Source organism: Rhinolophus ferrumequinum, chromosome 15 (assembly GCF_004115265.2).
Source record: "Rhinolophus ferrumequinum isolate MPI-CBG mRhiFer1 chromosome 15, mRhiFer1_v1.p, whole genome shotgun sequence".
Classification (NCBI taxonomy): Eukaryota; Metazoa; Chordata; class Mammalia; order Chiroptera; family Rhinolophidae; genus Rhinolophus; species Rhinolophus ferrumequinum.
The window spans coordinates 40,167,657-40,195,209 of NC_046298.1; the positions used below are offsets into that span (position 1 = coordinate 40,167,657).

Sequence of the window (27,553 nt, forward strand, 5' to 3'; positions counted from 1 at the left end):
TAGTGTGAGTGCTACAGACAGTATAAACCTGCAATAGGCTGGGTGCATTTTATTCACACGTGGTGTGAATCCCACGTCGACACTGGGAACCCAACACAGGCAGCAGAAGCCTCCCCCATGGCCAGTGTTTATTGCTCCCAATTATCCTTCATTCGGGCAAATCAAATGTGGAGAGTATGGATTTACACCTGGTATAAACTCCATATCCGGGCAGCAGGAAACTCCTACTGACAGAGCATACTCCTCTCCTCCCCACCCCCAGTGTGAACCCCCCTTAAAAAAATCTTGCTTCCCCCAGGTGTGAACACCCACAAAGTGCAGCTCTCCACGGAATGCAGTGTGAAGCCCCAGGAAGCGCTGCATTTTTCCATCTCATGTTCCCCGCCCATGCCTAGGAGGGGCTGTCAGAAAACTGCGCCGCCATAAATGTCAAAGTCTTGGAGGAAGGGAGTTGTCTCCAGGGCCCCCAAAACCCAGGCCGCGCACGTTGACTACATTGCAGCGCGCGCCACCCCACACACGCACGTTCTCTCCCCTCCTGGTGGCAACAGGGCTTTCCGCGGGGCCGCGCCAGACTTTCTGAAGCTGTTCATTGGTCGTAGTCCCGGCCACCCGACAGCCAATCAAGCGAGGGAAAGGTGACATCACTCTTTCTCCTTCCCTCCCCACCACCCCAAACTTCCCTACTCCCGGCTACCGGCAGCAACAACCACGTGGGGGAGGGGCAAGAGAGTAGAAGCCGGTGAGGTCATTGCACCGCCCCGGCCGCTGCTGATTGGCCGCGGGGCTCGCGGGTGGAGGTTGGCTGCTCCTAGCACCTCCCTCTCGTGCCGCTACCGCCGCTGCTGAGAGGAGCCACCCGCGACGACAGAGCTGGGAATCCGGGTGAGTCGGGGCCCTGGGTCTAAGATGCTCCTGGTGTCCAGTGAGACTCACGAGAAACTGCCCTTCCCGACTTTTTCTCTTCGCCGGGGTTCTTTGGTGCTCCAGGCACTCTGTCACATGGGAGTTGTAGTCTGCCTTATACTGTCGACTATGGGCGGGAGACGTAAGAAGACTACCATTCCCAGCAGGAATTGCGACTAGCCGGTCAACAAATGCTCAGGCAACGCCTTCTAAGCCTGCTCATTGGAGAGCCCGTCCCTTAGCACCTCCTTCTTGCATTTCATTGGCTACTGTCCCTCACAGAGGCTGGGTTCCGGCTTAGAGTGCAAGGCGACTGGGTACTGTATTTGTCATTCGGCACTAAGACGGCCTGCAATTGGTCAGTGCTGATGTCCATCACTTGTTGTGGGGCAGGGCCCTAGGCAGATCAGACGGTCGTAGGCTCAGGTTGGTGTCGGTCCCAGAGGGAGGCAGGTCTTGGACTTTGGCCCCGCCCCTTAGCGCTGCCGGGTGGGCGCGATTGGTCGTGGCGAGCGTCGCTCGCCGTCAAGAGGCGGAGCTGACCAGGGTGCGGATATCTATTGGTTTAGGACGGCGCCGGTCAGCGGGGTTGTGGCCGCTGATTGGCTGGCTGGTCCAGCTGTTGCAGGTCCATTCACCATTTTGTGTGTTGGAGTAAAAAAAAAAGGGAGAATCGAGAGGGAGAGCCGGAGGGGGGGCGGGGAGGGACCGGACCGGACCGAGCCGGGGCCACGGCCCCCCGCCCCGAAACCCTGCCGAGCCCGAGGTGAGGGACGGGGCCAGGGCTGACACAGCTGGGGGAATTTGGGGTGCTAGGGGCCGAGAGGGGACAGGTGGCAGGGACGGGGAGGGGGTACAGGGGAAAAAAGGTGGGTGGGATGGTGGGAAGCGGGGACAGAGTGGAGGAAGTGGTGGGGAGGAGGGGAGACAGAAGAGGGGTGAGGGGGAGAAGGTGGTGGGCAGAGAATGGGTAACAGGAATGGAGAGGTGACAGGACTAGATCAGGGTGATAGGGAGAGGGAGGGGAAAGAGTTGGAGGGGGTGACAAGGAGAGGTGATGTGGAGAGAAGGTGACAGGTCCAGAGATGGCTGACAGGAGAGTGACTGGGACGAAGAGGTGACAGACAGATGAGGATGGCAAGGAGGGGGTGACTGAGGAGGGGGCCTAGGGCCTGTGAGGAGAAAGGCAGAGGTGGTGACAGAATGGGAGAGAGAGTAGCAGAGAAGCTGGTGCCAGGAGGGCTGATGGGAGCAGAGGGCCCGAGACCCTGAAGAACCACGGCCTGGGCCACCCTGGGCTTCAGGAATTACTGCTCAGATTCTGAGGGGGGTGAGGGCCCACAGGGCCTTGGGTGGGAGTTATCCAGTGAGGAGTGGACAGGAAGAGAGTAGGCCCCAGGGGAAAGAAAGAGGCTTGGCTTCTAGGGTGGAGAAGTAGGGCTGGGCAGCAGGGTCCGGGGTGCCAGGCAGTGCTGTTGTAGGCCCTGGTAGGGTATGCAGAGGTCTGTGTTTGGGCAGGACTGGGGCGGGATTTCAGTCCCCAGGATGGTGCCCCAGCGGGTCAGTGGGGAGAAGGTGGTGGCGGCTGCCCAAACTCCTGGGCACTTGGGTGCCTGCCCCAGTGTGAGACGCCCTGGGCCCTCCAGGCTCTGCCTGTGTGGACCCTAGGATTGGCCCAGGGAAGGGGCAGCCTGGAACTGCAGGGTCCACAGGAACAGCAGGCCTCAAGTAGGAGAGCATGAGGTCAGGGGTCCCGTGGGAGCCTGAAACTTGAATCATGGGTGCCTCTGATTGTGTTTGGTTTATGGTCCTGGATCCCCCCACCCCGACACCCCAGGCTCCCTTTTAGCCTCTCAGGTTCTCTTAGTCACTTCAGAGTAAAGTTTTTTCCCTTTTCTTTTCTCAGGGCAGCTTGAAAGGGGGCGGGCAGTAATGACTGTTCAGGAAGTGGGTGAGGTTGGCTTGCTGGGCTTGTCCTGCTTTCTTTGACCTTTTCCCACTTGCCCCCACCTGGAGTCGGGGGGCATATTTGGGGGTACGAGGGACCCTCAGCCGCCCTGTCAGTGCTAGCCCAGCCAGGCCAGCCAGGGCGGGGATGCATGCAGGCCAGAAGAGGGGGGCTGGGCTTGTGGGTATCACGCTGGGTGCTATGGGGGGAGGGGCAGGCTCCTATCCAGTGGGACAGTGAAACCCTGCGGTGTAGCTCTGTGTCCCACTGTGTGATGACGTGTGTGCTTGTGTGTGTGTGTACGTGTGTGTGTGTGCATGCGCGTGCGTGCGCTCATGCACTGCCCTGTGGCAGCGCTGGGTATGAGCCCTTGCCCCAGACGTGCCCCTGCCTGCTCCCTGCCAGGATCTGGGAAGATGGCTCTACCTGGCAGGCCCTGGGTGCAGAGCAGAGTGGGCAGCCTTCCCTCGGGACTCTCAGCTGCCCACTCCTTCCCACAATGCCTGGCCATGCCAGGCTGCTCAGAGGGGTGGGGTGGGGGAGGTGGAGAGAGGCTCACATCTCAGCCCAGTCACCTCCCTTTCTGTGACTGTGCTTGTGCATGTGTGTGTGAGTGCGTGTGCATGTGCTCTCTGGACGGTGACAGTGCAAGGAAGCGTGCTCTCTGGATCATGTGACATGCGCACACTGAGATGGTTAGGAGCACAGATTCTGCAGCCGGAATGCCTGGGTTCAGACCCTGGCTCTGTGTTTTCTAGCTAGGTGAATTTGGACTAGACAAATTTGGATGAGTTGCTTGAGCTTTCTGTGCCTCGGTTTCCTCAAGTGTAAAATGGGACTGCTAGTCGCCCTTGCCCTCTTAGGGCTGTTGTGAGGATGAAATGGGTTAATAAAGGCAAATTTAGCCCCAGGGTGACACAAAGTGAGTGCTACGTAGGCATGAACCGTTACTGCTTCTTGCATCCCGTTGGAACAGTCAGAGTGTGTGTACGCCTGCTGTGTCCTCTGCAGAGGGAGCAGATGTATGTGAATGTTCCCGAGGAGCCAGAGTGAATAGCTCAGGGGACATGGGTGCCACTCTGTGTCTGGGTGCTAGCCAGGGGCACACTATGAGTTAGGGACAGCCAAGAAGGAAGCCTCGGGGATCATGGAATTGAGGCGGGGGGCCTCAGCGAGTGGGAAGTCCTGGGGGATGCTGGGTTTGGGGGATTCCTGAGTTGTGCCCAGTGACCCCCGTGTGCCCCCCACCCTGCAGGTGGACAAAAGATGAAGCCAATGAAGAAGGCGTGTGCTGGCCTCCCAGGTCCTGGCAGCGGAGGCAAGTCCCCACCAGCTACCAGGGCCAAGGCCCTGAGGCGGCGAGGGGTTGGGGAGGACGACAAGCCAGAGGAGGAGGACGACGAGGTACAGCAGCAGCCCGGCCCAGAAGAGGCTGAAGAGGGTGAGGAGGAAGAGGCCGAGAGGGGCCCCGGGGACGAGGGGGTCTCCCCGGAGCTGCGCCCCGATGACCAGGCTCCAGGCCCAGCTGAAGACCCCAAGGCAGAGGGGGAGGCAGGCCGCTGGGAGCCCCCACTCAGCCGAAAGACAGCCACGTTCAAGTCACGAGCGCCCAAGAAGAAGTACGTGGAAGAGCATGGGGCCGGCAGTGGCAGTGGTGGGGCAGCTGGGGCCCCTGAAGAGCGGGCGCGGACCCCCGAGGAAGCTGGCGCCCTGGGGGTTCCTCCCCGGCCACCGACCTCCACCCGCTCCTCCTCCACTGACACAGCCAGTGAGCACTCAGCTGACCTGGAGGATGAGCCGGCCGAACCTTGTGGGCCAGGCCCCTGGCCCCCAGGTGGCCCCAGTGGTGGCTATGACCTGCGGCAGCTGCGGTCCCAGAGGGTGCTGGCGCGGCGTGGGGATGGCCTCTTCCTGCCGGCTGTGGTGCGCCAGGTGCGCCGAAGCCAGGACTTGGGCGTGCAGTTCCCTGGAGACCGGGCCCTGACTTTCTACGAGGGGGCACCCGGTGGTGGCGTGGATGTGGTTTTGGATGCCACGCCGCCACCAGGTGCACTGGTGGTGGGCACGGCCGTCTGTACCTGTGTGGAGCCTGGTGTGGCTGCCTACCGTGAGGGTGTGGTGGTGGAGGTGGCCACCAAGCCAGCCGCCTACAAAGTGCGCCTCAGCCCTGGCCTCGGCTCCCAGCCCGGCCCACCGGCCACCCTCCCACAGCCTCCGCAGCTGCCACACCATGAGCCGGAGGAGGCCGTGTGGGTGGCCCGCTCCAGCCTGCGCCTGCTGCGGCCCCCGTGGGAACCTGAGGCCCTGCTGAGGAAGCCCCCCACGGGCCCCGAGGAGGAGCAGGCCAAGCCAGGGGCCACCCTGCCACCCTGCCCAGCTGCCCTGGACCCCAAGCAGCCTGAGGATGCTGAGGTCTCCAAGATCAGCTTTGGTGGCAACCTGGGGGCTTGCGACGAGGGCGAGGAGAAGCACCCGCCAGCCCTGGGCACCCCGGCCCTGCTCCCACTGCCCCCGCCTCAGCTCCTGTCGCCACCACCCAAGTCGCCAGCCTTCGCAGGCCCAGGCCGCCCTGGTGAGCAGCCCTCGCCCTGCCAGGAGGGGAGCCAGGGCGGCAGCCGTAGCAGCAGTGTCGCCTCTCTGGAGAAGGGGGCTGCACCAGCCGCCCGTGCCCGCACACCCCTCACAGCCGCCCAGCAGAAGTACAAGAAGGGTGATGTGGTCTGCACACCCAACGGGATCCGCAAGAAATTCAACGGCAAGCAGTGGCGGAGGCTGTGCTCCCGAGACGGCTGCATGAAAGAGTCGCAGAGGCGGGGCTACTGCTCACGCCACCTGTCCATGCGAACCAAGGAGATGGAGGGCCTGGCAGAGAGTGGCCCGGGTGGGGCCGGGCGGCCGGCAGGCGTGGCAGCCCGTGAGGGCAGCACTGAGTTCGACTGGGGTGATGAGACGTCGAGGGACAGCGAGGCCAGCAGTGTGGCGGCGCGCGGAGACTCACGCCCACGCCTGGTGGCCCCCGCTGACTTGTCACGCTTCGAGTTTGACGAGTGTGAGGCGGCGGTGATGCTGGTGTCCCTGGGCAGCTCCCGCTCAGGCACGCCCTCCTTCTCCCCGGTCTCCACGCAGTCTCCCTTCTCACCCGCGCCGTCACCCTCCCCCTCGCCGCTCTTCGGCTTCCGTCCTGCCAATTTCAGCCCCATTAATGCCTCACCCGTCATCCAACGCACTGCTGTTCGCAGTCGCCACCTGAGCGCCAGCACCCCTAAGGCAGGCGTGCTGACGCCACCAGACCTGGGTCCCCACCCGCCGCCGCCTGGCCCCCGAGAGCGCCATTCTTCTGGCATCCTGCCCACCTTCCAGACCAACCTGACCTTCACCGTGCCCATCAGCCCTGGGCGGCGCAAGACAGAGCTGCTGCCTCACCCGGGGGCACTGGGAGCCCCTGGTGCAGGGGGTGGAGCAGCTGCCCCAGACTTCCCCAAGAACGACAGCCTAGACTCTGGTGTGGACTCGGTGTCCCACACACCTACACCCTCCACACCGGCTGGCTTCCGAGCAGTGTCACCCGCTGTGCCCTTCTCTCGCTCCCGCCAGCCCTCACCATTGCTGCTGTTGCCCCCACCTGCTGGCCTGACCTCGGATCCCGGGCCCTCCGTGCGCAGGGTGCCTGCTGTGCAGAGGGACTCACCTGTCATTGTCCGCAATCCCGATGTGCCACTGCCTTCTAAATTTCCTGGGGAGGTGGGCACTGCCGGGGAGGTGCGGGCCTCAGGACCTGGACGGGGCTGCCGAGAGACCCCCGTGCCCCCCGGGGTGTCCAGTGGGAAGCCAGGCCTGCCCCCACCTCTGCCGGCTCCCGTACCCATCACCGTGCCTCCGGCCGCGCCGAGTGCTGTGGCCCAGCCGATGCCCACCTTTGGCCTGGCTTCCTCGCCCTTCCAGCCAGTGGCCTTCCACCCCTCACCCGCTGCCCTGTTGCCCGTCCTGGTGCCCAGCAGCTACACCAGCCATCCTGCCCCCAAGAAGGAAGTCATCATGGGCCGGCCTGGGACAGGTAAGAGGGGCGGGTGGATGAGCTGCGCGAGGGCTCATTTTGAACAGGGCCTCTTGATAACTGGCTCTCAAGACGGGAGCTCAAGGGGAATCTGGCCTCCTCTCTGCACAGGTGTTCAAGTGGGGATTCACATGTCAGGCAAGGGAGTGTTTTGGGAGGCTCCGAGCGGTGTTTCCAGAGGCCTCCTGGTGGGAACGCACTCTCGATGGGTTCGTCAGCCATGGAACCACTCCTGAGTCGTGCTGTTGGGGTTACAGAGGATAGTCATGATGACAGCTCCCGTATCTGGAGGCTGGCAGGGGCGATACGATAAGCGCCGCATGTGGGTTATCTTGCCGAACCCTAACACCCACCCCATGATGCAGCACTCACAGCGTATGGGCCCTGCTCTAAACGCCTTTCAGCTATTAGCTCCTTTAGGCTCCACAACAGCCCTACCAGGTGGGTGCTATGATTATGCTCCTTTAGAGGAAAACGAGGTCAGGTTAGTAACTTGCCCGGGGTCACGTGGCTAGTCAATCCTAGAGCCAGCCTTCAAACCCAGGGAGGCTAGGCCATAGTGCTGTTTATAGATGGGGAAACTGAGGCTTTCAGAGGTCCTTCTGCCGGGAGGCGTCAGGACCAGGACTGGAGTCCTCATCTTCACCATGGACCCAGTAAACATCACAGGTGGCAGTCAGTGCCCTGGAAGAGAGCTGGGGGTGTGCTGGGCGCTGTGCCCTGGTTTCAGTCCAGGTGTTAGTCTGGCTGCCCTCAGGACAGGGCGTGTAGGCCAAGAGTTGAAGGATGAGTTAGAACGAGCAACCGTGGCATGGAAGAGCCTCTTGGAGGCCAATGAGAAGGCAGCTTCAAGGCTGTAAGGAGCACAGCTGAGGAAAGCCGGTGTAGTGTGGCTGGAGGGCTGAGGCCAGGGGCGGGGAGACGGGCATTTCTGAGATGGTGCTGCAGAGCCAGGGGCCCTCAGAGCAACTCTCAGGGAGGGTGACAGACCCGTCACTGGCCTCTTCCTTAGCATAACTTTCTTATTTACTTATTTGTTAATCTACTGTTGACTGAGGGCCCCTTCTGTGCCTGGCCCTGTGCTGGTTGGTGCTGAGGACACCTTCCAAGGCTCACGGTCCTTGGCAGAGACAGACCTGTTCCCCAACAGTGGCTGCCCAGGGTGGTCAGGGTTGTGATGGGGGAAGATCATGAGGCTGTGGGAAGTCAGGGAGGGCTTCTTGGAGAAGGGGCCAAGGGCCTCGAAGTGAGTCCTAAAGGGTATGCAGAAGGGAGCCTGGCAAGGCCAACAGGAGAACCTTTAGGCAGAGGGAAGAGTTTGTGCAAAGGCCTTGAGGTGAAAGCAAGTATTTGAAGGAAGGTGAATCTGCAAAGACAAGGGCTGTAGATGGTGGGTGAGTGCTGGGATGTGCGACTGTGTTAGTGAGTGAGGGTCATATCACAGAGGGCCCCTGTGAGATCTGTGACCTCCATCCTGAGGACACCAGGGAGCCATGGAAGGTTTTGAGCCAGTCTGACCCCAGTTATACTAGAGGCAGGGAGACCAGGGAGGAAAGAGCTGCTATGGCTCAGGCTGGGGCAGAGGCCAACGTAGGAAGGAGTCCAGGCCCTGCCCTCACGGAGCTCCCGTCCAGAGCCAGGGCACAGGGACACGGGCCCTGCTTGCCCCTCATATTCATATACTGAGGTTGTGAGCTGTTTTAGCCCCACCCCTAACAGTTTTTACATTTGTTACTGTAGTCGATACGAGCAAAATTCCAAAGAAGTGGACACAGCAGGGATTTCTGTCCTTAGGCAGACAAAGAAACTAAAACAGGACTCTGACCACCCCCTCACCCCCCCACCCTCCACAAGCCTCCCGCTCCAGAGATTGCCCTCACACATAGCACCGTGTCACATGACCCTGACTGCTGCCCTATGGGGAGGGATGGCACTGATGCCGGTGGCCTGAGGCCTACTAGGGTAGGCCCATTTTCCAGATGAGGAAAAATGAGGCCCTGGCAGAACAAGAGTCACCCAGCCAGGGAGGGGCAGGATTGTACTTTGAAACAGGTCTTCCAATTTCCAGATCACAGGACTCTCACTACCAGAAGTTACAGTAATAATAATTTACCGAGCACCACCCATGCGTGTGCCTGGCTCACTGCTCAGTAAGTGCTGACGATTTACTCACTGAATCCTTACAACCTCCCAGGAGGTCAGCATGCTTATTATTTCCAGCAGACAGGAGGAAACTGCATCCCAAGAGGTTCAGTGACTTGCCCAAGCTCACCCAGCTAGGATAGGGAAGAGGCAGGATTTGAACCCAGATTGTCTGGCTCCAGAGCCCAAGCTCTTAAGGACTCTCAATAATGATTTCAAAAAATAATAATAGTAATCACTCTTTACTGAGCATTTGCCAGATGGCCAGCCTCAGGCGTGGGGCCATCTCGTCAGATCCACCCGCTGCTGTGAAGGAGGAATCCCCAGCCCTGTTGTCAAGGGGAGATCTGAGGTTTAGTGAAGGGAGGCCCCTTGCTGGAGGCTGCCTGGTCGTCAGAACTTGTCCAGTGCCTGTCCTGGCGGTTCTGAGCCGCGCCTCCCTGACAACACCCATGCTGAGGTATCCAGGTTGCCCTCAGGTTCCCAGCCAGCAGGCCCTTTTGTTCTTTTCCCAAAGGCCTCCCTAAACCCTTGGGAGGTAGGCACCTTGGGGCCTTTTTCTCTGAGGCCTAGATAGGGCAGATGGTACCCAGTGGCAAAGTGAAGGTGTAGTCTTGGACCCTGCTGCCTGTCCATGCCAGGGCCTGACTCTTGCTCAGGGTAGCAGGTGTGAGGGGGTGGCCCAGGGCCGGCTGCCTGCTCCTGCCCCCCCACCAGGCATTTGCTTCCGCTGGGGGACGTGCCGGGGCAGGCGGATGGCATTCTCCACATTCTGTGCATGGCCAGGCCAGCCAGCTGCCATTGCCACCTCCCTCTGACTCTTCCCGCCTGCTCCCCGGGAGAGGAAGCCGCCCCAGGGCCTGCAGCCCCAGCCCAGGAGGCCAGATGTCTCAGTCTCATTCCTGGCACGGCTTCCATTCCAGTTCCCAGTGTCCGCCTGGCTTCCCCGTATTGACAGGCAGTGCCCCTTCTCTTGGGCCTGTCTGCCCATCTACCTCTCTTTGAGCCACTGTATGTCTACCTGTCTCTCCCATGGGTTCCTACATCTGTCTCTGTCTAGGTTTTCATTTCTGGGGCTCTCCAGCTCTCTCTTTGGACTTCTGTCTGACTGTGAGTCTGGCTTTCTGGACCTTCCTCAGTTGGTTTTTCCCTAGACATAGTCCTCTTCTGAGCTTTCATCCCACCCTCCTGGTTTCGCCCCGTCTTGGGATTCTGTGTCTCTGGGCCAGCTTTGGCCTTTCCCCTGGCCCCCCTCCTCCCACTCTTTAGACAGACTTCCTGCCCACCCTGTGCACATTAGGTGCTCTGTTCCTTAAGCACCAGGTCCTCTACTCCCTTCTTGGGGAGTGTTGGGAGGTTGTCCAGGCCTGGGAGCCCCCTCTTGCTCCTTGACAAATGAACTGCCTACTGCTGTCCCTGAACACTGCTAAGAGGTGTCAGGAGCCATCTGCAGACCAATCCACATCCAAGCACCTGTTCCCAAGATAGGCAGGAAGGCGGGGGCTGTGCAGGCCAAGCTAGGAGATCCGGCTGTGGGAGAGCAGTAGGAAAGCAGCTCCTGTGCCCACCCACCTGCTAGAGGGCATGACCCAGATCACCCTACATCCCCCCCACCACCTTTCAGGAGACAAATTTGGTGCCAGCTCCATTTAACTGAGCCCGACATATGATCCATACCAATGTGTAGGACCTCAGAGACCAGGCAGTGCCCACCAACTGTTCTTGGGCAGGTGGGGAAATTGAGGCCCAGAGAGGGGCTGAGTCTCCTGATTTCCCAAATCCAGATTCTGCCCACCAGAATTTACGTTTTGTCTCAGTGAACTCCATCTTTACCACCAGAAGTCCCTCTTCATCCCTTCACCAGACCCAGGATGAAGTCCTGGGGTAAGTGGGTGGGGAAGGCAGCTGTGGCTGCAGGCACAGGCAAGGACGACAGAGGGAGGTACAGAGTCTGGGGAAGCCAGAGGACAGAGACAACGCTGTGGCTCAATGTGGGGTGATGAGGGAGGTTAAGGAAGGCTTCTCAGTGAAGGGGACATTTAAATTGAAGCAGGAGGAACGAGTAGGTTTCAGGGTAGTGAAAGAAAGGGAACGGCGATCCAGGCCGCGGCGGCCACGGGAGCAAAGGCCAGAAGGGTGAAAGTGCATAACCTGTGAGTGGCTAGTTGAGGCTGAAGCTGACACTAGAGCCTAGGTTTGGCAGAAGGGTGCCAAGAAGGACAGGTCCAGCCAGGCCAGGGTTGAATGCCAGCCCATGAAGAACCAAGAAAGGGTTTAGAGCAGGGGAGGGAAAAGGTTGGATCTGGGTGTCCAAGATCCCCGGGGACTGCCCTGGAAAGGAAGAAGGCCTAGGTTGGGAAGGAGACGATGACTTGGGTTTGTGAGGTAGCAGGAGTGAATCTTGGAGACTTCGTGGAAGAGCCCACCGCACAGGCGTTGCGAGGGGTCAGGCTGCCTCCTGGCGGTGGCGGGCGGCGGGGCGGCTGGTGCGCGCATGCGCAGCGGCGGGGGTAGGGGGCGCGGCGGCACGGAGTGCCGGGCGCCCCGGCATTAATGGCTCCATTAGTGGCCGGGAGGGAGGCGCATTAGCGGCTGCGACGGCGTCTGGCTCCCATTACCACCGGCGGCAGCGGCTGCACCGCAGGCGGCTGGACCCTCGCCCGCCGCGCCGCCTCCTCCGCCCGCACCCCGTCCCCTGTTCCCGCTTCCCACCGGGGCCTGGGCCAGGGAACCCTCGTGTCCATTTCGGCGGAAAAGCTGGTTGTGAAGCCAGGCAGACCTGAGTTCAGATTCCGACCGTGCTACCTCCCGACTGACTGCAACATCCTACACCCGTCTGAGTAGCGGGGAAACGGCGGACCGAGGGCTTTGTAAATCTGGACGGGCACCCCTAGAGGGCCGCGCCCAGCCCCCGCCGACGCCGTGGGGCGCAGGTTCCCGCGCCCCAGGGGTAGGCCCCCAGCGTCGGGCCTCGGTCCTTCTTATTGGCTATCGTCACGCCCGCCGGTGCCGATTGGCGGAGACCCGCTCCCCCGTCCGTGCACCATTAACCCCTGCGTGGCTGTGCCCTGGAGCTGGGTGGGGTCCCCCCCCCCCCGCAGACAGTTTGGGTGCCAGCTGGCCCGCTCCCCGCCGCGGCCCGCGTGGGTGTCAGGCCGGCCGGGTGCCCGCCCGCCCTCCCAGCACAAAGCGGCTTTGTGGGGCCCGTCGGGGGCTGGCTGAGGGCCAGGCAGCGAGTGGAAAATCTCGTGAGCGCGGGGAGGGGAGGAGAACGCAGGGCGGCGCCCCCTCCTCCGCCCGGGCTGTGGCGCCTCCCTCAGCCCGCGCCCACCGGCCTTCCCAGCCCTGGCGCCTGTATACTGCTCCCCCCCCCACCCCCCGCCTTTTCCCATCCCCAAACCCACATCCCAAGCTCCGTCCTATCCCGCCCATCTCCCAATCCCTGGAGACCCTCCCCCACACCTCTCGCTTGCCTCTCTTTCCCTCTTGGTCCCCTTGCCTACCCCAGCCCCACTCACACTGACTCACCCTGGCGCTATTTTTAGGCCCCCATCCCTCCCGAGCCGCACCAGCCCAATCCTGGGCTCGTTCCCCAGGCAACCCTGGCCCTCGCCGATGCCGCCCGGAGTGGGTGGGTGGGTGGGTGTCTATGTAGGGAGCGGGTGAGGGGATCTGGGGACATCGGGATGGTGAGCCTAGGTGGGGTCCCGGACAGGGTGGTGAGCCGTGGGAGGCGGGGGCGGGGTGCCCTCCGGGCTCAATAAACGGGCCATGAGTTCAGAGCATGTCTGACTGTCCCTCAGTCTGTCAGCATCCCTGGCTGTTTGCCCCAGGCCTCTGGGCAGGCCTCGGCCTGTGCCGCCCTGGGTGGCAATTGGTGTCTCCGTCTGGGCTCCCTGTCCCCAGGCTGTGGTGGGGTGGTGCTGTGGGGACTGTTTAGGGCCAAACCTTTTGTGGAGTTGGTTATGGAGTGGTACAGGGGGTGGCTGTACTGTAGTTCTGTTCAATACCTGCCTTGAGTGAAGGATGGCGTTGCATCCCCTCTCACATGGGGTTGGGGCCCTGGTTTGGGGAACCTCAGCATTTTTCAACTAGGGAGGCCCCAGTTAGGGTTGGGGATGGCTGGAGAGATGGAGCTGTGTACATATAGGACCTGCTCCCTCTTCTCCACTCCTAATCACCCCCACCCAGGGTTCCTCCACTCCAAACAATGGAAGCTAAGTATAGGGCTGGCCCAGTGCCCAGGGCAGAGGGGCCCTTCCTGCCCGGATTCCGGCCCCTCCCTGCCAGGCTGGGCCCCCACTTGGCTGTACCCTCCCCTGTAAGGGGCCTCTTCCCAACCCTCCTATGTGGGCACTGTGTCTTCTACCAGATGTGCAACCCTCCCAGATGTGTGGGGCCTGCTTTCTCTGCTATGCCAGGCCTAGCTTTTTCTCACCCAACAGAAACGGGGGAACATGGGGCACGGTTCCTCAGAGCTCTGTCCCTGGACTGCACTGCAGTGGGGAAGGGGTTAACTTGCCAATAGGTGACTCACCGGTGGGAAGAGGAGGGGGCAGCGGTGGGGAGATAGCAGCCACATTGATTTCAGCCTTGATTTCTGCCTCACATTGCAGTCCCTGGGGCAGTGAGGTAATGGAGGGTCTGAGTCTGGGGCTGCATACGGAGGAGGGGGCAGTCACTTAATAGTCCCTCTGGTGGCCCCTCCAGGCTCATAGCCAAGTGTCTGGCCCTGCAGTCTCTGGAGGTCAGAAGGCTGCAGACCTCCCCTTCCCCTCTGGGCTCAGGTTACCCGGTTTTTGCCCCTTTTCCATGCCTTCCCCTCTGTTAGTGGGTGGGGCAGGCTGTGATAAGGGTTTGTCTGCTCCTGTGTCTGACCCCTCCTGTGTGGGAGCCCAGGCTTGGTCCAACTGAGCCTCTACAACCTTTACCTGCCCAGGTGTAGCCCCAGGCCTCTGCCTCTACTGGGTGTGGCCCCATCCCCCTTGGGTGATCCAAGGCCTCTGCATTTCTGCCTCCTGGGCCTCAGACCCTTGCCTGTGTCTCTGTGTGTGCCCTCTGACCTTACTGTAGTTAACCATATTCCTGGACCTCTGTTTGGGACTTCTGCCTGTGTCCACCCAGAGTTTAAATTTTCAGTAGTGGGAAGAGCACTTGAGTTGGAGCACTGGGGCTGTTATGTCTGGCTGTGTGATCTTGCACAATTCAATTTCTCTGAGCCTCATTTTCTCATCTGAACAATGGGTATGACAGTGTTCCTCCCTAGGGGCTGTGAGGATTCAATGAACAAGATAACACATGTGAGCTCCCAGCCCAGCAGCCTCAGTGTTAGTTTCCTTTTGCCTCACCCTTTCCTGGAAATAGTGGCTCCCAGTCTAGGGTGGTAGGGCCAGCTCATAGTGGTGTTCTATGGCCCCGTGACTTACGCTGTGAGGTAGAGGGTCCTGGGTGGCTGCTGACTGTTAGGCAGAGTAGCTGAATAACGATGAATGGCCATGGCCTCCTGCACACCTGAAGGGCCAGGGTACTGAGGTAGTTAGTGCTCAGCAGAGTAAGTTTGTATAGTTTGTGGGGACACTATGATGATGTCTATGAGAGTTAACCTGTGTTGGGGATGGGAGTGCCACGAAGGCCGTGTAAGAGTGTGTGAAGATCAAAGAGTATGTGTGGTTGTGTGGGAGGGATATTGGGTGTGTGGGATGGACCGTGAAGAGGTGTGCAGGATCACTGTTTGACATGTTGTATGTTTTTGTATGATTCATGTGGGCCAGTGAATGTGTGATGGGGATATGCTTTGGTGACATGTATGACAAGGCATGTATGAAATGGTTCACGGGAAGATGGGTGAGAATGAGTGTGTTTGATGGTGGGTGTGGAGTGATGGACCGTGAGTGTGGGAGGTAGGACATATATGTGAGCAGGTGTACAAGGTTTGTGACTTCGTGTGTGATAGTGAATATAAGACCAAAGATACCTGTGACCGTGGGGTGTGTATGAAATAATGGGTGTGGCAGGAAAGTCTTGTCTATGAGGGGTGTGTGTGTGTGTGTGTGTGCGCGCGCGCGCGCGCGGACGCGCTGGTGTGAGAGTTGGTTTGAGGGCTCACGGGTGGCTCCTAACCCTACGTGCAGTTTGTCTGCCCTGCGGGGCTTTGGTCACCCACGCGGGCTGAGCCGCGTGTGAGCGTGTTCCTCGCGCGTACTGGACACACGGCACTACACACAACCCCGGGGCCTCCGCACCGCGGCGCCCTGAACCGCCGCCCCCCTGGCTCGGCGCCTTTACTGCAGTGCGCTCGCCCTGCCTCCCTCCTCCCGCGGTCCCGCCCGGGCCGGCTAGAGGCCAACCGGAGCCTGCCCCGCCCTGCCCTTATTTGCATATGACTGACGTTCCCCCGGGGCGGCCAATGGGGGTGGGCGCGGCGGGGACTGACCCGCGCGCGGCGGCGGCAGCCAATGGGCTCGCGCGCGGGGGGCCGGGCTTGCGCGGAAGGCCGCGGGGGAAGCGGGGAAAGGGCGGGGGGAGGCGCGGCGGGGGGAGGGGAGCGCGTAGTAGTGGCGGGGCGGGGAGGCGGCGGTGGTTCGGCGCGGGTCTCGCTCGGAGCGCACGGACGCACGCACGCTGGTCCGTTTGTCCTCCCGGGGCCGGCGTTCGACCCGGCGCTGAGCCGCGGGCCCGGGGCCCAGGAAAGCGGGGCGGCGGCGCCGGCAGCCGGGGCGCGCGGGGCCAGAGCCGTTACCCACCGGAGCTGCGAGGGAGGGAGGGAGCAAGCGAGCCAAAGAGCGGGGAGGGGAGGGGGCCGCCCCCGCGCACGCGCGCCGCGCCCCGCCCCACCTGCCCCGCCCGCTGGGCTCGGCGCGGGAGGAGGGAGAGGGAGGGGGCGGTGCCGATGGCCCCCGTGCCGCGCGCCCCGTGACGGCCCCCGCGCGCGCCGGGGGGCGGGGCGGGGCCGGCGCTCTCTGACCTCCCCCGCCCCCCGGGCGGCGGGAGGCAGGCGGCGCTGTGCGCAGGCGCGCCCGGCAAAGACCCCCCGTGTGGGGCAGCCGGAGGGGGGCGGCGGGGGGGGGCATGCGGCGACGGCCTCCAGCTCCCCCCGGGCCGGAGCGGCGGCGGCGGCCGAGGAGCCGGCGGCGGGCGGAGCGGCGGCGGCCGGTGAGGAGGCGCGAGCCCCGGCCGGTCCCTCCCGCGCCGGACCATGTACTCAGCCCACAGGCCCCTGGTGCCCGCGTCCGGCGCGGCCTCCCGTGGTCTCGGCATGTTCGGTCAGTAGTGCCTGGGCTCTGGGGCTGCAGGGGTCAAGCTGTCGGGGTGTTAAATGCGGAGTAACGGTGATGGGGGTATAGTGGGAGAATGGTAGCGGCAGAGTAAAGAGGTGATGGGAAAGTTAGATGTCTGCTGTAGTGGTGAGTGGCCGCAGGTCAAGTGGTTAGCGACGGCAGGTGGGAGTGTAGCGGAGTGATGGGTGTGGGGAGTAGCTGGGGTAGCCCTGGTATTTAGGTGATGGGGTGAAAGAGGTCCATTGTTGTTGGACGTGAACGGTGCAGAGTAACTGGCTTGGGGTATGGATTAGAATCCGTGCAGCCTGAGACCTATTGGCCCTAGGTGTGGACTAGGCAGAGGGAAGGGGCTGCTATTGAGTAGTGAGTGGGGTGGGACAGGGCTTGGGAATTGAGTGAGAGCACTTTCTTCTGAGTGAACTGAAAACAGTTGTTGGGCTGGGGTGTTTGTGGTGAGCTCTGGGAGAGAGAGACCCAAGATCCTGGAGGGTAGTGCACTGGGGAGGAATTCAGGAGGGACAGGTCCAAAGGACTGTTCCCCCATTGTCTGCTGGGCCTCTTCCCTTCCCAGCAGATGATGAGGAGGCCCTGATGAGAAAGATCTTTGTGAAGAGAGGGACAGATCCATGTCCCCGGGGACTGTTATGGGATTTGTGTCCCCAAGACCCTAGGTGTAGGAGAGGGTCATCATAGTGTCTTGATCTCCTCCAGTGCTGGTCTCCTTATTCCTCTCTAGTTGCCTTAATGTCTGCTTTTTCTTTTGTCAGCCCTTTGCAGATTCAGGTCTTGAGGCCAGTGCCTCACAGAGGGCTTCCCTCCTCCAGGCTTCTGAAGGCATGGGGGGGAACCCCAGGTCAGAGGAGTCTGGATCAGGGGGAGGCCTGGAATGATGGAGACCAGGGCTAGGGCGTTTCCCTCCTCCCTTCTCTTTTCATCATCTTCCCCTAGCAGGGGCCTCCTCTACTGGTTCCACTTCCCCCAGGGAGCTGGCAGTGAGCGGGAAGCCCACTCCTAGCCATGGCCCTCCCCAGGAGTCCAGCCAGCCACCCAGCTCCTGGGGCTAAAGGTGGGACCTCTGGGACCAGCACCTGGTGAGGGAAGTGCCTTCTTGTGCATATCTTCGAGGAAATACCTGGCACTTTTGCCTTCCCTGGGTAGAGACTTGTAACAGTTCTCTCCTCTTCCCCATTGTCTGTGTCTTTTCTTTGGAGTTTACCACACCCTCCTCTCAGGGCTTGGGGGCTGGACCGTACCCTAAAGATATACTCAGGGCTTGAGAGGGAGGGAGGCTAGGAGGTCTCTTCGTGGGCAATCATTCTCTTTGGAGTTAAGGTGAGAGATACTGGAGCCACCTGTGCCCAGCCCAGAAAGGGCAGGTCTGGGTTCCTGGGGCCTGTGGTAGGCAGAGGGAGGCAGGAAGAAAGACCTAAGACCCCAGCCTGTGGGTAATGGAGGGAGGAGGGGAGGGGAGACCGGGCCATCTGCCTCAGGAAAGAGAAAGGGAGTGTGAAGCCGAGGTGAGGGGTTATGTCAGATGGCAGCATGGGTGCTGGGAACATGGCATGGCTGGGGGAGGGTCCCCAGGTTTGCTGAAGTCTTAGGGCCTTGGGACTGCGGGATGGCAGTTGAACATGGCCTGATTTGTGACAGGAGCCATTGGTTCCTCTGGCCTGGTCTCTGGTGGCAGGGCTGGTGGAGGTGGGGGAGGGAGTGGCGCGAGAGCACTCTTTCCCTTCCCTGCTTCTGTTTTCTTTTTTATAAACCTAGAAACCTTTCAGGAAGGAGTTTTTCCCAAGTGATGCCGCATGCAGGAGCCCAAGAGGCTCAGGGTTAGGGGAAAGGGGTGTAAAGAAGGAGTGGAGCCACCTGATCCAGGGTAGAAAAAAGCTTGGGTGGGGGGTCAAGGCCACGCTTTCCTGCTGCTCAGCTCAGCTGGCTCCTTCCCACAGTGTGGACAAACGTGGAACCTCGCTCTGTGGCCGTGTTCCCCTGGCACTCCTTAGTCCCCTTCCTGGCCCCCAGCCAGCCTGACCCCTCTGTGCAGCCGAGTGAGGCCCAGCAACCTGCCAGCCACCCAGTGGCCTCCAACCAGAGCAAAGGTGAGGGGTCGGGGGCTGTGGGAAGCCATGGGGACGGGGCTGAGGTGGCCCGAGAGCCCGCTGATCTGCCTCTCTGCCCCCAGAACCTGCTGAGTCAGCGGCTGTTGCTCACGAGCAGCTACCAGGCGGGACTGGGAATGCTGACCCTGGGCGGCCCCCTGGAGCCACATGCCCTGAGAGCCCAGGGCCTGGACCCCCCCATGCTTTGGGGGGGGTGGAACCTGGAAAAGGCCCCCCTCCCACCACTGAGGAGGAGGCCCCTGGCCCTCCAGGAGAGCCCCGGCTGGACAGCGAGACAGAGAGTGACCATGACGATGCGTGAGTGCTCTGAGGCTTGGGACTGGGGGGTGGGATCGCCAGAGACATGGCCCTCACTGTCCCTGCCACTCCCTCCACAGCTTCCTCTCTATCATGTCTCCTGAGATCCAGTTGCCTCTGCCGCCTGGGAAACGCCGGACCCAGTCCCTTAGTGCCCTGCCCAAGGAACGAGACTCATCTTCAGAGAAGGATGGACGCAGCCCCAACAAGGTGCCTCATCCCCACCTGTCCCCAGCTCACCCTGTGACCACAAGCCTGTCTCCCCAATCCTAAGTGCCCCACTCGGGCCTGTGTGTGCTGTAGCGGGAGAAGGACCATATCCGGCGGCCTATGAATGCCTTCATGATCTTCAGCAAGCGGCACCGGGCCCTGGTCCACCAGCGTCACCCCAACCAGGACAACCGGACCGTCAGTAAGATCCTGGGCGAGTGGTGGTATGCCCTGGGGCCCAAGGAGAAGCAGAAGTACCACGACCTGGCCTTCCAGGTAACCCCTCCTCCTCTTGGCTCCTCCCCAGCTTTTTCTGGCAAGTGGGTGAGTAAAGGGTCTCCCTGCCCTCTGTGCTAGGTGAAAGAGGCCCACTTTAAAGCTCACCCAGACTGGAAGTGGTGCAATAAGGACCGGAAGAAGTCCAGCTCAGAGGCCAAGCCCACAAGCCTGGGGCTGGCAGGAGGCCACAAGGAGACCCGGGAGCGGAGCATGTCGGAGACGGGCACCGCTGCTGCCCCTGGAGGTTAGCTCTTTGGCTCTCCTGCCTTGCCATCTCCCTCCCTGAGAGCTGCCGGCGACACCCTTCCTTGCTCACCCCCCACCCCAGAAGATTTTTTCTCTCCCTGTCATTTTCTTTTGAGGACCCTTATCCACAAGGGAACTGGCACTTGTCTCGCATGAAGAATCCAGGGAGGTCCAGAGAGAGAAAATTCTCAATCTCATTACCAACTGTCTCTTACTGAGCATTTACTATATAGCAGGCATCAAGGAGACTATGATCTCTAGAATTTAAAACCACACTGCGTTTTCAGACCCCATTTTCCAGAGAATAAACGGACTCAGAGAGGCAAAATCACTTGCTTGAAGTCACAGAAAACTAGTAACTGGCAGAGCCAGCAGTTAAAGCCCAACTTGGTTGGCTCCAAAGACCACAGTTGGCAGTCCCTCATTGATGTTTCTATTGACTGAGGGTGGCGGGTGTGCCCAGCACTGTGCTGAAGTGCTTTCTGGAGCGATCCTGTGGGTTGGTCCACAACTCAGGGTGGGAACGTGATGTGGGAACTGAGGCTCAGACAGGCCAGTGGTTATTAGCTAGTTAACGCCATACAAACCTGTGCCCAGGCATTCTTTCTGTCAGAAGGGCTGCCTCCTGGGGAGCAATGGGCTTGCTCCTTACAGTCCCAGGGGGAGGAACCATTGGGAAGGAGATGTCGGGCTGATAGGTGGCCTCTCTTTTCTGCTGGGTGGCCCAGGAATTCCAACTTGCTTCTGCCCAGTACCTAGAAATCCCCGTGGGTGGTTTGGCCAGTCCAGGTGCAGACGACAGGCTTCGTGACTGCAGCATTTTTCCTCTTTCACTCTACAGTGTCTTCGGAGCTCCTGTCTGTGGCTGCCCAGACCCTCTTGAGCTCAGACCCCAAGGCTCCGGGGAGCAGCTCCTGTGGGGCAGACCGTCTGCACGCAGTCGGGGGCCCTGGCTCAGCCCGCCCTCGAGCCTTTTCCCACAGTGGGGTCCACAGCTTGGATGGTGGAGACGTAGACAGCCAGGCACTACAAGAACTGACTCAGGTCTGGGGTGCAGGACGTGGGGGTGGGGGAGACAGGCAGGGAGGGCTTCCCAAGGTGACAGCCCTGACTAAACTCTCCCTGCACCTGTCCTGCAGATGGTGTCTGGCCCTGCGTCGTACTCTGGCTCGAAGCCTTCCACCCAGTATGGGGCTCCAGCCCCCTTCACAGCCCCTGGGGAAGGAGGTGCCCTGACGGCCAGCGGGCGGCCTCCGTTGTTGCCCACCCGAGCCTCCCGTTCCCAGCGTGCGGCCAGTGAGGACATGACCAGTGACGAGGAACGCATGGTCATCTGTGAGGAGGAAGGGGATGATGATGTCATTGGTGAGCAGTTGCAGGGCCCAGACTCCTGCCCGGGTTTGGGGGGTGGGCAGAGACTGCATCCAGATTCTCAGGACCCCGTCTTTCCTTTCGCGTTCGTGTATGATCGCATGTTCAGTTCAGGCCTTACTGAGTAAGCCCAGCCCTGCCTTTGGGAAGGAAGCCCCTGGCCAGACAGGAAACCAGGAGGACCCAGGCATGGCCAGGCCATTGGGCACACGCAGTGTTAGGTGCTGTTACCCACATGCTCAGGCAGGTGGGCACATCCCGGGCTGAGGAATGGCCTTCTTGGACAACACTTACTGCCGGCTTGGGGCAGAGCTGAGGCCAAAGCCTGGCATCCAGACTGTTCCCCAGACCTGCACTTGACCCCTTTGCCAATGCTCTTCACTCTGCTCCCGTAGCTGATGATGGCTTTGGCACCACTGACATTGACCTCAAGTGCAAGGAGCGGGTGACCGACAGTGAGAGCGGAGACAGCTCTGGGGAGGACCCAGAGGGCAGCAAGGTGAGGGCTTGGGACTTGGCGCTGTGGTTCCACTCGGCTCCAGGAGGGGTAATATCTGTTGTGTGTGTGTTGACAGAGAGAGAGAAAGGCCTGGAGAGGGCGAACTACTTGCCCCATGGGGTATTGGGTCACAGCCTGGATGACTTTCGGCTGGCCTGGCGGGACGGGGGCAAGCAGGATGTGGGTATCCAGGCTCACTGACTCGGTCGTGTCTCTTCTTCCACCCAGAGCTTTGGCCGGAAGGTTTTCTCGCCTGTGATCCGTTCCTCCTTCACCCACTGCCGTCCGTCACTGGACCCTGAGCCCCCAGGGCCCCCAGATCCATCTGCAGCCTTCGGCAAAGGCTACGGGCCCACCCCATCTTCCTCCTCCTCCTCGCCTGCGTCTTCCTCGGCCTCCACCTCCTTCTCAGTGGGCTCAGGGACCTTCAAGGCCCAGGAGTCAGGTCAAGGCAGCACAGCAGGCCCACTACGGCCCCCACCCCCTGGGTCAGGGGGCCCAGTGACACCTTCCAAGGCCACCCGCTTCCTTCCAACAGATCCTGCCACCTTCCGGCGCAAAAGACCTGAAAGTGTGGGAGGCCTGGAGCCACCAGGCCCCTCAGTTATTGCAGCGCCTCCTGGTGGGGGAGGTAGTGTCCTGCAGACACTGGTCCTGTCTCCAAACAAGGACGAACGGGAGGGCAGCGGAGGCCGCATGCCCTCAGCTCCAGCCCCATCGCTGGCCTATGGGGCCCCAGCAGCCCCCCTGTCCCGTCCGGCCGCCACCATGGTCACCAATGTGGTGCGGCCTGTCAGCAGCACTCCTGTGCCCATCGCCTCCAAGCCCTTCCCCACCTCTGGCCGGGCAGAAGCGTCTCCAAATGACACAGCAGGTGCCAGGACTGAAACGGGCACTGGGTCCCGGGCACCTGGGGGCTCCCCGCTGGGCGTCAGCTTAGTATATTCGGACAAGAAGTCGGCAGCAGCCACTTCGCCAGCCCCACATTTGGTGGCTGGGCCCCTACTGGGCACTGTGGGGAAGGCTCCTGCCACTGTCACTAACCTGCTGGTGGGCACCCCGGGCTATGGCGCCCCGGCGCCCTCCGCTGTCCAGTTCATTGCCCAGGGTGCCCCTGGTAGTGGGGCCACTGCGGGCTCAGGAGCAGGTGCTGGAAGTGGCCCCAATGGGCCAGTGCCCCTGGGTATTCTACAGCCAGGTGCCCTGGGCAAGGCTGGGGGAATCACCCAGGTGCAGTATATCCTGCCCACGCTGCCCCAGCAGCTTCAAGTGGCGCCTGCCTCAGCACCAGCCCCTGGGACCAAGGCAGCGGCTCCTGGCCCTGCACCTACCACCAGCATCCGTTTCACCTTGCCGCCTGGCACCTCCACCAACGGCAAAGTCCTGGCTGCCACTGCACCCACTCCTGGCATCCCTATCTTGCAGTCCGTACCTTCTGCCCCACCCCCCAAAGGTGAGGCCTGGGCTGGGCAGCGTAAGGAGCGGGACACAGGCCTGTTCCGCTCCCTTGTAACCACCTCTCTCACCTCTTGCAGCCCAGTCGGTTTCTCCTGTGCAGGCCCCGCCCCCAGGTGGCTCAGCCCAGCTGCTGCCTGGGAAGGTACTAGTGCCCCTGGCCACGCCTAGCATGTCAGTTCGGGGTGGCGGGGCCAGCCAGCCACTGCCCCTGGTGAGCCCACCCTTCTCAGTACCTGTGCAGAACGGCGCCCAGCCACCCAGCAAGGTAAGGAAGGCCACCCTCGCTGGGGCCCCATCTGTTCCTCATTTCTCTCCTGGCTATTATTGGTGGCCATGGTTTCTGTCTCCCTTTCCTTTGGTTTCTCTTCCTTTTTCCTCCTTGTTGCCTGTCTGGGGGACTGTCTTGCCATCTTCCCTTCAGCATCTCTGTTCAGCTCGAGTCTGGCTTCAGTGCCTGCAACCTTGTTCCTTCTGTGTGTGACCACCACCTTTTGCTGACTTTTTTCACTTTGTTCCAATCCCAAGTTTTCTGCTGCTTGTCTTAACTGAGACCCATCCTCCAAGTTCTTGGTCCTCCCTGACCCTCTCTGGGTCTTCCGCTCATTGTAGCCTGTGGGTGCCCTTGTCCATAGATCATCCAGCTGACTCCGGTGCCTGTGAGCACGCCCAGCGGCCTGGTGCCACCCCTCAGCCCAGCCACGCTCCCCGGGCCCACCTCACAGCCTCAGAAGGTCCTGCTGCCCTCTTCTACCAGGTAATAGCAGCTGAGCCCTCACCTGGAGGCCAGCCCAGGAACGGGGGTGGGTAGAGCTGGCGTGCCTCACTCTTCCCCCTCTCCTCTCCCTGTGGCAGAATCACCTATGTGCAGTCAGCAGGTGGGCACACGCTGCCTTTGGGCACCAGCTCTGCATCCAGCCAGGCTGGAACAGTCACATCGTATGGGCCCACCAGCTCCGTAGCCCTAGGCTTCACCTCGCTGGGGCCCAGCGGCCCTGCCTTCGTGCAGCCCCTGCTTTCAGGTGAGGGGCAGCCTGGCAGGCAGTGCTGGGGACCCAGGGTGGGGCTGAGGCAACCCAGGTCCTAACTTGGACCCTTGCCTCTCCTGTCTCCTTTTCCGTAGGCCAGGCCCCGCTGCTGGCTCCTGGCCAGGTGGGTGTGTCACCTGTGCCCAGCCCCCAGCTGCCTCCTACCTGCGCAGCCCCAGGAGCTCCTGTCATCACAGCGTTTTACCCTGGCAGTCCCGCACCCACATCCTCAGCACCCCTGGCCCAGCCATCCCAGGCCCCTCCAGGCCTGGTCTACACTGTGGCCACCAGCACCACCCCTCCTGCTGCTACGATCCTGCCCAAGGGCCCACCGGCCCCTGCCACTGCCACTGCCACCCCGGCCCCTACCAGCCCTTACCCTAGTGCCACAGGTGGGTGTTGGGCCAACTCCGGGTGGGGTGAGTTGGGGGACCCAGAGGATGGGCTCCAGTCAGGCCTGGCTCAGCAAATGTTCTTCTCCTCACCAGCAGGCTCCATGACCTACAGCTTAGTGGCCCCCAAGGCCCAGCGGCCGACCCCCAAGGCCCCCCAGAAAGTGAAGGCAGCCATTGCCAACATTCCTGTGGGCTCCTTTGAGGCAGGTGCCCCTGGGCGGCCTGGCTCTGCACCCCGGCAGTCCTCGGAGCCTGGCACAGCCCGTGAGACTGCTGCCCCTGAGTCCGAGCTTGAGGGGCAGCCTACAACGCCAGCCCCTCCACCTCCCCCAGAGACGTGGGCTCCCACTGCCCGGAGCAGCCCCCCGCCACCTTTGCCTGCTGAGGAGCGGACCAGCACCAAGGCCCCTGAGACCATGGTGAGTGCCTGGCAGGCCTGGGGGCTCCTGCTGCTGCTGGGCTCGACTCCTTGGCCCACTGCCTGTTTTTCTGTCCTGCCCTTTCCTATACGCCTGTCCGAACTGTGCCCCGTTCCTCCTGTTTGTGTGATTGGGCCATCTCCAAGGCTCTGTCTGGGGCAGTCCGCATCCATCTCTGTTTCTGGGTTTGGCCCCAGCAAGTCTGAACTCAGTTCCTCCATCTCCTTGCCATCCCCACCCCAGGCCAGCAAATTTCCCAGCTCATCTTCAGATTGGCGCGTCCCTGGGCTGGGCCTCGAGAGCCGTGGGGAGCCTCCCACTCCTCCCAGCCCAGCCCCAGCCCCAGCTCCAGCCCCGGGTAGCAGCAGCAGCAGCAGTGAGGGCAGTAGTGGCAGGGCAGCCGGGGACACTCCTGAGCGCAAGGAGGCGGCTGGTACTGGCAAGAAAGTGAAGGTGCGGCCCCCGCCCCTGAAGAAGACCTTTGACTCTGTGGACAAGTGAGCATGGGCTGGGAACTGTGGCACAGCGTGTGGGGTTGGTGGCAGAGGGGGCGGCTACAGGCTGGACAGGGGAGGTGACCCTGCCCGCTCTCCAGCAGGGTCCTGTCTGAGGTAGACTTTGAAGAGCGCTTTGCAGAACTGCCTGAGTTTCGGCCGGAGGAGGTTCTGCCCTCGCCCACCCTGCAGTCTCTGGCCACCTCGCCCCGGGCCATCCTGGGCTCCTACCGCAAGAAAAGGAAGAACTCCACTGGTAGGCAAACTTGGGACCCCTGGGGTAGGTTGGGGACAGACTGGGACCACCTCTGAGCCTGCTTGTTTTGCCAGACCTGGACTCGGCCCCTGAGGACCCCACCTCGCCCAAGCGCAAGATGAGGAGACGCTCCAGCTGCAGCTCAGAGCCCAACACCCCCAAGAGTGCCAAGTGCGAGGGGGACATCTTCACCTTTGACCGCACAGGTGCCGGTGCCTTGGCGAGTGGGGCTGTGGGGGACCCAGGGCCTGTAAGAGGGATGGGGTCTTGGGAACAGGGTTAGAGATGGGAGAGGGGTGGGTGTTGCTGAGAGAAAGGACAGCAAGTCAAGGATGGATTCTAGAGTCCAACAGGCCACTATACTGCCACGTGACCTTGGGTGGGTCCCCTTTTGGAGCCCCGCTGTGAAATAGAAATCAGTGAGGGCTGGGTGGACTCTCAGACACTGGTGTGGGCGTGGGGTGGCCAGGCTTCTGCAGTAGTAGCCTTGACCGTGTTCCCTGCACTGCTCCCAGGTACAGAAGCCGAGGATGTCCTCGGGGAGCTGGAATACGAGAAGGTGCCATACTCGTCACTGCGGCGCACCCTGGACCAGCGCCGGGCCCTGGTCATGCAGCTCTTCCAGGACCATGGCTTCTTTCCATCAGGTAAGCATGTCTTAGAATCTTGGGGGGCACTTGAACAGGACCTGCCTGCCCATCTCACCCTGCCTTCCCCACCCCCCACCATCCTTCTGTGCCCAGCCCAGGCCACGGCAGCCTTCCAGGCCCGCTACGCAGACATCTTCCCCTCCAAGGTCTGTCTGCAGTTGAAGATCCGTGAGGTGCGCCAGAAGATTATGCAGGCGGCCACTCCCACGGAGCAGCCCCCTGGAGCTGAGGCGCCCCTCCCTGGACCGCCCCCCACTGGCACCACTGCTGCCCCTGTCCTCACTCCCAGCCCTGCTGGGGGCCCTGACCCCACCTCACCTGGCTCGGACTCTGGCACAGCCCCAGCTGCCCCACCATTGCCTCCACCCCCCGAGCCAGGGCCCGGACAGCCTGGCTGGGAGGGGGCCCCCCAGCCCTCCCCACCGCCCCCTGGTCCCTCCACAGCTGCCACAGGCAGGTGAGGGGCCCTGAGATCCCAGGACCCACAGTACCCCCCTCAGGACATGGATAGTATGTAGGTGGCAGGAATTGGGGGGGCAGGATGGTTACCCCCTCCCCAATAAAGCCATTTCGTCCTTTCGACTTTGGGACGGAATGAGCCTGCTCCTCTTGTCTATCCCTGTCCCCCCACAGTCCCCTCCCTGTGATGGGGGACAGCTGAGAGGAAGCAGGGGCACAGTGTCCCTCCACCGAGCCCCTGTACATAACCTGGAGTGTGTTACCTTCAGACCTTTTCACTTGTACTTTATGCAAAATGGCTCGCGTGAGGGCTGCAAGCGGAGGGTAATGAGGGCCTTGGGCCACAGGGAGGCGTCTGTGGAGTAGGGGGGAGTTCATGCACCCCTTTTTCCCCCAGAGGGGCTGGACTCAGGTTAGTTTGGGGGTGGGGGCTCCTGCACTTTGCCACAGGCACGGGGAGGTTTCTCTCCCCACCCCCCTGCCCTCCCAACTTGGGTTGTACTTTCTAAGAAGGTGATTCCCCTACCCTTGTCCCCATCCCCAGAACAAAACATGTTGATCATGTGCAATATTTCTTACTGTGCCGAGAAGCCGCAATGACGAGATTAAAGCTGTTTAACACACCTGTGTGGCTGCCCACTCTAAAGGGAGAAGGGATGGTGGTTGTACCAGCCCTGCCCCAGATGGCCATGGAGCTGTACATTTCCCCCCAGTGAGGTGGGGAGAGCAATGCCAGGACCACCCCCTCCCAACATCAGAGGGACCCCATGGGCCCAGGTCCCTGACTTAAGTGCGGACAGGGGAGCCCCTCTCCAGGCTTGGTGCTCAGGGAGTCCTGACACCTACTCTGCCTCTTTCCCAGCCATCCAACACACCCGGGCTTGGGGAAGGCCTAGGGGTGATGCTGCAACAGTTCAGAATCCTGAAGTTCCAGTTGGACCTGAGAGGTCTCAGCCCAGAGGTGGCACTAGGCTGGGAGACCAGACCCCCAAGTACTGCGGTGTCCTCGGTGACCCCCGCTGCCCCCATGTGGCCTGAGCTAGCACCA

At 61.5% G+C, this 27,553-nt stretch overlaps 1 protein-coding gene across 6 annotated transcripts; it reads left to right on the plus strand.

Annotated features, from left to right (window-relative positions):
- The first annotated feature begins 740 nt into the window (after positions 1-740).
- CIC (capicua transcriptional repressor) lies at positions 741-27,128 on the plus strand. 6 transcript variants are annotated; one of them, XM_033127058.1, is made up of 21 exons: positions 1,550-1,672; positions 4,110-6,908; positions 18,277-18,426; positions 18,510-18,744; positions 18,825-18,954; positions 19,048-19,230; positions 19,312-19,477; positions 20,321-20,523; positions 20,619-20,844; positions 21,246-21,349; positions 21,578-22,802; positions 22,885-23,072; positions 23,440-23,561; positions 23,660-23,826; positions 23,928-24,224; positions 24,321-24,646; positions 24,890-25,143; positions 25,242-25,396; positions 25,471-25,602; positions 25,912-26,043; positions 26,140-27,128. In XM_033127058.1, the coding sequence occupies exons 2-21, from the start codon at positions 4,121-4,123 to the stop codon at positions 26,505-26,507; spliced, it is 7,551 nt and encodes a 2,516-aa protein (XP_032982949.1). In that variant the 5' UTR covers positions 1,550-1,672; positions 4,110-4,120; the 3' UTR covers positions 26,508-27,128. The 6 variants fall into 6 exon arrangements, with proteins under 6 accessions (XP_032982948.1, XP_032982949.1, XP_032982952.1 ...); XM_033127061.1 differs by having other exon boundaries at positions 25,245-25,396; XM_033127060.1 differs by having other exon boundaries at positions 24,324-24,646.
- The last annotated feature ends 425 nt before the right edge of the window (positions 27,129-27,553 follow it).